This window comes from Triticum urartu, chromosome 4A, assembly GCF_056163025.1.
Source record: "Triticum urartu cultivar PI428250 chromosome 4A, HENAU_Tu73, whole genome shotgun sequence".
NCBI classification, from domain to species: Eukaryota; Viridiplantae; Streptophyta; class Magnoliopsida; order Poales; family Poaceae; genus Triticum; species Triticum urartu.
The window spans coordinates 412,666,572-412,676,039 of NC_141876.1; the positions used below are offsets into that span (position 1 = coordinate 412,666,572).

Genomic DNA, 9,468 nt, shown 5'->3' on the forward strand with positions numbered 1-9,468 from the left:
ATGATGCCTTACTATTTTTTAAAGAAAACACGGTTAGGGAAAATGAGATCAGATAGGTTCTCTAGCGCAATGATTTTGGTCAAAGGATGTATAAAAAAATCTTCCATTCATTTTTGCAAGGGACACCTAGAAAATTTAAGAGAACATGTAAAATCTAGTCCTCAAGTCCTAAACGAAAGCTTCACTGAGAAATACTTGGTGATGGCAATGGAGGTAGGCAGTAGCAAGAATGGCACATTTGAATATTCGAGAGATTGTGTGTGGAATAATATAGAAGTTTGAATTGAGAAAATTTTGTCTGCAACTGGCGAAGTAGTGCTGATCAAATAGGTAGCACAAGAAATCCGCACCAATATATGTCATTCTTTCAACTTCATTTTGTCCAACGAAGTTTCTAACGGGGAAGCGAAAGTGGAAAATGTAAACTGAGGTGGGTTTCCTGGGATGTCATGAATATGCATAAGTACTTTGGCGGCTTCGGTACTCGCAAAAATGAATCGTTCAATTTGGCTCTCCTGGTGGAGCAATTATTTTGACTATTTCTAGAACCTAGGTATCTTAGTGCAAGGATCCTCAAGGTGGTAAACTTTCTAAATAGTGCAAGTTGTATTTAGAGGGAGACCTTTACAAAATTTGTAGGGTGGCCTTGAAGGGAGGGAAGCATTGAATCTAGGTATCATACTCCAAATTTACTATGAAGCAAGCACTCATGTATGGCAGCACATTTTTTACCTCAGCAACACAAGGCACCGACCAACCGATGCTCTCTCTCTCTCTCTCTCTCTGAGAAGCCTCACATACTAGTTTTAGAGTTGATCGACCACTCCTCGAGAATATAGCGATATAATACTTTAGAGCATAATTTTATTCTATACCTATTAGCACTACGCCACGAGAAGATTTTTAGCTTGGCAGATTGAGAAATCGGACATGTTCTCTGTTTGGTGCATGTGCATGCTCCCGGCGACAACAAAGAAAGTTTGCGAAGACTACCTTGAAGGCAGACAATCCACCTACTCCACTTTCGATGAGCACAAACAATGTTGTAGTATGTTGAGGACTAATGTGCCCACCAAAATCTGAGTCTTCTTATGGCGCCTTGATCAAACCTCCATTCCAAGGGGGTATGTTTGTAACCACCAGCATGGTGTCGCCCGCCACATGTTTTTCGACATGCTACTAACAACGACTTGTGTCAATCCTTGCTTGACTACATCATGGCTTGCAATGTTTGGTTATCGGTCGATGATGAGCTAGCTAGTCGGGGCTCGAGATCCAAGGTATACAAATCAAGATACAGAAGATAATACATGAACCCAAGATTTGTGGCTCGGGAAACTCCCATATCCAACTGGTGCATGGGTGCCATATACTCTCGAAGAGACCAGAACATTGAACCGATGGTCCTAAATCGGACGTCAAACCTTCTGACCAGGTATCAATAGTTCACACACAAGTACTAGAGGGGTTAGGTAATGAGTCCCTACCTCATAGCATCATTTTTCCTTGCAACCAGAGAAAAATATGAAGCTTTAAAATATTTTCAAGTTAGAAAAGGAGTAGAGCCACACAAATTAACACAATATAACTAAACTATAAAAAATAGTTTGTCTTGCAAGAATCAGCACGGTTCTGAGATTGACTAGATTTGCAATGGTTGATGGAATTGCTATATGTGTGATTTCTGATGATTATCAAGGAAACTATTTCATCCCCCAAGTAAATTAAAAATGGAGTTCCTCAAACATGCCTTCTTGCTTTGAGAAAAGGCTTGAAAGGAACTAATTTGTGTTTGAATACAACTTGCTTTGAGCTTAATTTGCATCTTGTCATGACTGCCTGAAATCTAGCACCGTCCTTCCTTTAGATTCTTAATTCTGCCATTGACTTTATGTATAAAGAGATACATGTCAGCATGCATATAGAATTCCATCCCAATATCCATACTTTTTCACAAAACATGCATAGACAACAATGTGTGGATCAAAATAAAGAGATGCAGTTGTGAAAAATCTAAATAATTTTATCTACTTTTTGTACATTCATACTTTTTCCTAGTGGAAGGTATGCCATAATAGTTATGTACTACATAAGTTAAGAATTTTGATATGGAATGATGGATCAATGGGAGTTTGAATTCATCACCACATTACTGTTGGTATTCCTAGAATTTTTGGTCATGGCGTCAGTAGCACCATTGTCGCCTTCATGTGTGCAGCTAAGTGCAACCCAGCCTTCGAAATTTACAGGAAATGCAAAATGCTTCAAATGGAAAATGTTATGTGGGGTGTCCTATATTATGAATAGTATGTCGGACGCGGAGTTTCCCAGCCTAGCTCAAATGAGCTCGGGTGAACAGTAAAATAAAAAATCAAAACACATTAAAAAATCTGAATTATTTTTGACAATTGTTCTAGGAGCTTGCAAAATTTCATCATGGAATCACATTCCTGGAAGGCGTGGCAAAAAAATAAAATTGATACTGTGAAAATGCTACCCCTCCATTTTTATTTAGTCGGTGTATTAGCTCTGGTCAAAGTCAAACTTTGTAAATTTTGATAAAGTTTATAAACAAAAATATTAACCTATACAATAACAAATCAACACCATTAGATTCATCATTGCACATATTTTCACATCATATTTATTTGTTACTGTAAATGTTCATATTGTTTTCTACAAACTTGGTTAAACTTTATAAAGTTTGACTTCAGTCAACTCTAATATGCAGAGTAAATAAAAACAGAGGGAATACTTTCCAAAGCATTTTGGAGTACTGAATTTTCTCTACTGCGACTTCCTCAAATGTGATTCCATGATGAAATTTTGCAAGCTCTTGGAACATTTTTCAATGTTTGTCATAAGAAAATCAGATTTTTTTTCTTGAAAATAAATTCAATTTAACTGTTCACCCAAGCTCATTTCAGCTCGGACTGAGAAGGTGACTTTCCCAGTATGTCATGTTTTCTGGAACATAGTTTTTTTACTCATGTATTTTTTTTTACTCATGTTATTATTGCTTATTGCTTTGCATTGGGTGTTATGGTTATGTCGTAACATGCTTATGTGAGCAAACATTTCTGTTTAGTTCAAGACATGGCAAATTAGTAATCCATGCATCATATCGACTCTAACGCATTTGGAGAAGGCATGATGTGTCTAGTTGACACGCTGAAAACAAGGCTTAAGCTTTAGAGTCAAGGTATAATGTCAGGGGTTGTGGGGTCGTTTCAAAAAAAACTCTTCACTTTACATAGGCATGAACCATATAGTTTCTTGTTTATTTAATCATTAAAAATTATATTTAATGATTTGTTGTTCCTCTTCTAATTAGTAGGAGTGGGGAATACTTTCTTGCTATTGTGTTTCTACACTTTCACTGCAAGTTTCACCACCATCGGGTACGCACATCAATAGTAACACGATACATGTTCTTCCCAGAGTTATTTTGTTAGTGATATTTCTATTCATATTATCTAAAAGCTTCATACACTAACATGATATTAGCAGTCCAAGCAAAGTAGTCAAAATGTTGATTAGGTATTTCTTCGTTCTTCGTTTAGTAGAAGCAAGATAACTTGATTTTTTGGTTCCAAATCTGCAAAAGTTGGTGGAATATTGAGTACAGAAAATGTCCACTAGAGAAATGGATGTTCTATGCAAACGAGTTCGTGTTTTCAACAACTTGCAAAACTGGTGTCATGGTTGTGGGCTTCAAAGTGGTGTTTGCCATGTCGGTTTTGGTGCAGGTTCCAAGGAAGAACTATAGCAAGGAGCTAGTATTTTCCTTCAAAGCCATATTATAACTCCCATCAATTCTCAAGTTGAAGCTACCAGTGCTATTAGGATTTAGATTGTGCCATGCCAACGTATAATTGGTTTTGTAGAGGAAAAATAAGATTATAAAATGTATATTATTTTCATACATTAAATTGTACGCAATGACAACCCTTTATTCATGTAGAACAATTGAATAAATGGGCCAAGGCCTTTTAGTTTGTTAATAATGCCTTCAAAGATTGTTACAATTGGTGGCAAAGTAGGGGGGTATTTTGTTTTCTTTATTAGCTTCGGTGTGTGTGTTATAACATTACATAGCTTCTTTAGTAGATTATGTGAATGTATCATGTAATCCTTTTTTGCTAGAGGCTGTGGTTTTTCCTTTTATAGTATTCTAAATCCCTTGAACATTTGAATTTTACTTAATAAAAGATGGATGTGTGCATCACAAATGATGTAGAGGTCGTGGCTATTACTTTTGAAAGAAACACGAGGTACCTTGCCATTAACTTTACCTATTGAGAATTACTTATATTTTGTATTTTTCCTAAAAACTTCTTTGAGCTTTGATGGTAGGTGGATATAATGACGTTTCTTCTATCCACCATCCCCCTCTCCTTCCTGCACACGATTTTTTTTTGCACGCACACACACAAGTCACCAGGTTATTTTGTCCCGCGCAACCTTGTTTGGTCGCATGTTTTTCTCTGCGTTTTTTTGTGTGTCAAGGGTTGCTTAGCTGCATGGACCTGTTTTGGAGGGACAAGGGGCCAAGAAGTTACTCCACTGAGACTGCTTAGCCTACTTGAAGAAGAGTGATTTAACGTAAAACAATAGTGGACAATGTTGTTTGATGTGCATGAGGATCCTACAAATACATGTTTGAGATGAATGATTTATAGATTTTTGCATGTCGAATAATTAAAAATAATGTCTGGTAAAGTGTGGGGGAGAGAGGAAGAATGGATGCCTTGTCTGCTTGTTGTGTGGAATGGGATGGTGGGTGGTAAGAAGGATGAGTATATATGAGGATGCTCGACAGAAGCTATGTGGGTGGAAATTGTAGAACTGTGATGCTTATGTAAAAATATGACGACCTTTTAATTAGTGTATCCATATTATTTCTCTTGTCTCCATTGCAACGCATAGACAATTATCTAGTCTCGAAAAAAGGAATTGGCAAGAATGCACTAAGTGTTGCTTTTGTTGAGACGAGGAGTTCATTGGACCTTTATTCCTTCACTTCCCACTTGCCAAATTATTATGATGATCTGTCCATATAGCTTTTAGTCTACCTCCACCCACAAGGCAACAAGTAGTATGAATATGTTTGGAAAGTGGTTAGTGAGGGTGCATCCAAAGTTGAAGTTTCTGAGAATTTACACTTTACTTTAGGCCATTTGAAACACTTGTAATAATTGTATTTTATTCCAAAAAATTACAAGTTATCTTGAGGGCATCCCATATGTAGTCATTGCTACAAAAAGAGGAGGATCAGGCGCCCACGGTTTTCCGCTGAAGATGATCTCTCGAAATTTGTTCATTGATTTGGTTAGCGACCTACTGGGATTTATGATGCATGAAATTTATTTTATCATGTGTTTTCTTATGTTTACCGTTGGGGCAGCCATGTATGGTATTTTCTTCTGAACTTTATTGTTTTTACCTGAACTTTCAAATAGTAAATCAATATCAGCTAAAGATTGTGTGCATCACTCGATCAGACTAGCACAACGGGGCAAGGCCACCAGCAACATATAGTACGACCCAAATTGATACTCAAGTAGCTAAAAGGAACTGCCCGCATACGTTTGTCTAGATCGTAGAAGCTATTCAACGCACATCTGTATTGATCCGTAGAGTAATCCAAAGATGTTTTCTTCTGCAAACCGGAGACAACTGTGAAGGGTTTTGCGGGAGTCCGGACCGCTGCCACACCCGCTTCTGACCGCGTGGTCCATCCAAACACCCCCCCCCCTTCCTCGCGCATGCGTGTTTCCGTTCGGTGCCAGCTGCCCACATTCATGTCGTTGTAGAGCACGTCACTCCATATTAAAAATAGCTTACGGTGGACGCAACCTTTCATTGCCACCGACATTTAAGCAGCGCGCCGGCCGAGGGCGCAACCCGCGACACGTCTTCGGTGTCTGCGCATGTTCAATGCTGGAGACGCATTACTGGATGGGACAGAACGGATATCTACCATGCTCGTTGAATGCCCCGTTCGTTCGTAAGACGCCACACCGGCTGTGAAACCCACTCCGACGCTGCGCATTGACGCACCCGGACCAACTCCACGCCACAAAACAAGCCGCTCCCCATCCTCCTCCCTTACAGTGCATCCGCAATGATTGCAGGCGGCGAAGCTCTGTGGGAGAACCTTCCCACTAATGAAGCACGCAGTGTCGCCCTTGCTGCCTCGTGGCAGAGCCGCCATGCCAGGCGGATCAAGACCGGCTTGCCGACCAGTTTGCCCGAAGTGTCCGATGACGTGCAGGAGGAAAAACGGTACAACTTGTTCCTCCTGGAGCAGCACCGGCTGGCGGAGGGTCAGATCTACGGTGAGCGCGCGAGCGAGGAGGCCGTGGCGGCCATGGCCGCCGCGACCCCAACTTCGTCGCGGAGCAGCGTACCATCTACGATGTAAGCCGCCGCTTGCCAAGAAGCGACCGCCGCCGAGGACCAGCTCCAGACGATCGCGGAGAAGAACAGCACCAGTTGCGCCTCCTACGCACCGTCGACGAACTATCCGACAGCCCGATGGGACGACAACAGCGCGCGGCACCATTTTCATCATGTACCTCATGTCCACTGACGATGGACAAGGCCCAAACTTTTGCGAGAATGAGCGACGGACAAGGCCCAAACTCCTGCAAGAATGAGTAGCGCGTGGAAGACGGCAAGGCCTTGTGTTCCATGTGGGTTTCTCGTGTTCTACTTTTCCTCGTCAAAGACCTTAGCTTCACTTCATGGTCTTAGTCGAAGACCTTAGCTTCACTCACGAAGACGGCAGATGCAAGGACGACATGGGTTTAAGATCAGGTCGTTTTTTTTTAATGTTTGAAATGTAATAAAATTCGTGTTTTTTTTGTTTGAAATGTAATAAAATTCAGCCGTTTTTTCATGAATATCATCGGGTTTGTATGAAATCCACCCATATCGTTATGGTGAAAAGGTATTTGTAAATATTGGATGACAGTCTCTCATATCCATGTTCGCGAATGCAGAAGAAATTTGAAGGTTGCGTTGGAGATGCCGTAAGAGCGTATATGAGAGTAGACATTGCTTGTTACGGTAAAGTTTCATATATGCTGATTTCTTTTACTATTTTTAATTGTTTTTGCTTAATCTGGTGTAGGCAGGTTCAAAAAACCGCACCGATAAAGATGGACAATAAAGACCATTCGCATAGATGGAAGGATTGCACCACAGTACAGAGGTTGTCATCACGGATCCATGGTTTGAAAAACAAGCACAAGTGCCAAATGCTTATTACATCGGATAGCTCGCCATAGCAGGACACAACGACAGGACAGAAACTAAGCACACACACTCACGGACACATCACCACCGCCGACCGCACACGACTTTTATTCTACCGACACGGCAACAGATCACAGGCCGATCTCTACCAAACTCCGGGTCACGGTGGCGATCAACTCAGCTTCAGCAGCATGACACGTTTCTGCAAACACAAGCAACGATAAAAACACATTAATATTTTTGCCAAAAGGGAACGCAAATAATTGAAAAGATGGCAGATAAGCTAACTCCATCCGCTTCTACCGACTACTCCACCCGTTCATGGAGATGGTGTCAGTGGTTCTCCACTAGCAAGAAAATGGGAGCGAGTGAGGGGGCACTTACACCAGGGGAGGATCTTCCAGCGCTGGTTGTCGCCCTCACACCACTTCCACAGCACGAGGGAGGTGCCGTCGCGCACGCCGCCGTGCTCCTTGTCGCCGTGGAGAGCGTCAAAGTTGAGGTAGATGTTGTTCACCATGCGGATGCACCGGAAGCCGGCGCCCACGTCGCGGCTCTCAGTCCACAACACTGACTCGTCCTGGTAGTTGGCGTTGTATGGCACCAGCTTCACCTGTTGGATCCAACAGCAACAGCGAACCAAACATTTCTTGTTAATCATTTAGCCTCAATCTCTCAGATCTCTTACCCCAATGACACCAACAATTTCTATGTAAGTGACGAAAAAGATCTGAGTGGCTTGGACGGTTGCTTACCGGGTGACCCTCGCCTTGGGAGTGCTTGATGGCCTCGCCTGTCACCTTGTTGACGAGGGCGAAGGCCGGGTAGCCTTCCTCATCCTTGATGCGGTTGCTGTGCCTCATGTCCTTGAACCAGTGCTGGTACTCGTCGCGGGGGTTGGTGGGCGCGAGGACCACAGCGCCGTTGCGAACGGTGGCGCTGAAGCCGTCGTCGGCCTTGCAGAAGATGCGCACGGTGGGCTCTGTGGAGCCGCCGCGGGGGGCGTTGGCGCTGCCTCCGGCGTAGGCCTCTTCGCCCCAGGGGAGGATCTTCCAGCTCTGGTTGTCGCCCTTGGCCCACTCCCAGAGGACGACGGTGGTGCCGTCGTGCACGCCGCCGTGGTCCTTGTCGCCGTTGAGGGCGTCAAAGTTGAGGCGGATGTTGTTCACCATGCGAATGCAGCGGAAGCCCTTGCCGACGTCGCCGCTCTCCGTCCACATCACGGACTCGTCGAGGTACTCCGGGTTGAATGGCACGAGCTTCACCTGCACACCCAAACAAATCATTCCACTTCCATTACTGATAATAAGCACTAAAACGAATCTAGATTCGGAAACCGAACGGACGAACAGTTGAACGGAATGTTTTCTCAAGAAAGAAAGAAAAAAGAGAACCAGAGAGGGGAAAGAGAAGATGACGAACCGGGTGGGACTGGCCGAGGGAGTGCTTGACGGCGAGACCAGTGGCCTTGTTGACGATGGCGAAGGCGGGGTTACCTTCCTCGTCCTTGATCTGGGTGCTGAAGCGCATGTCCTTGAACCAGTGCTGGTGCTCGTCGCGGGGGTTGGAGGGGGCGAGGACGACGTTGCCGTCGCGGACGGAGAGGCAGTAGCCCTCGTCGGCCTTGCAGAAGATCTTGAAGGTGGGCTGGTTGCCGCCGCCGGCGGCCGGAGCGTGGGCAGGGGGGTTCTGGCCATGGTGGCCGTGGTGACCGAAGCCGAACATGCTGTGATCTCTCGGGGGTTTGCGGGACAGAAGGAGAAAGGTTCTGGACGGGGCGATGAGAAACTGCGTCCCTTGGGTCCCGTTTATAGAAGGGTGTGCCCAATCACTGCCTAGTAGTAAAAAGAATCCAAGGCGGGTTGAATTATTGTTGTACTACTACTGGGCGTGAATGTCACGGCTCAATGACACGTGGGGTCCGCCAGCCGAAAGTTCTCGGCGGTAGGCGTGAACCGTTCGCTTCTGCCAGATGTCAGTCCAAACGCATTTGATGTCTTTTTTAAAAAAAATCCAAATGCATTTGTGCTTGCCTACTTGGTTCATGGACGGTGCAGTACCCGCGAGCTATTTCTTTTCACTATCGTCCGCATTACTATTTTAAGACTTTCCTCTATAAGTGCAACTCCAACGCGAATCACCAAATCATCTGGAATGTTTAGAATTATTTTACTTTTACCATCCAACGACATTCATAAAAGCGAA

At 43.7% G+C, this 9,468-nt stretch overlaps 1 protein-coding gene across 1 annotated transcript; it reads right to left on the minus strand.

The window, feature by feature from the left end:
- Positions 1 to 7,169: 7,169 nt before the first annotated feature.
- LOC125551536 (ricin B-like lectin R40C1) lies at positions 7,170 to 9,065 on the minus strand. Its single transcript, XM_048714793.2, has 4 exons — positions 8,686 to 9,065; positions 8,019 to 8,528; positions 7,648 to 7,876; positions 7,170 to 7,465 (listed from the first exon to the last, which is right to left on the minus strand). Coding segments are annotated over exons 1-4 (1,044 nt in total). The 5' UTR covers positions 8,989 to 9,065; the 3' UTR covers positions 7,170 to 7,463.
- Positions 9,066 to 9,468: the final 403 nt, after the last annotated feature.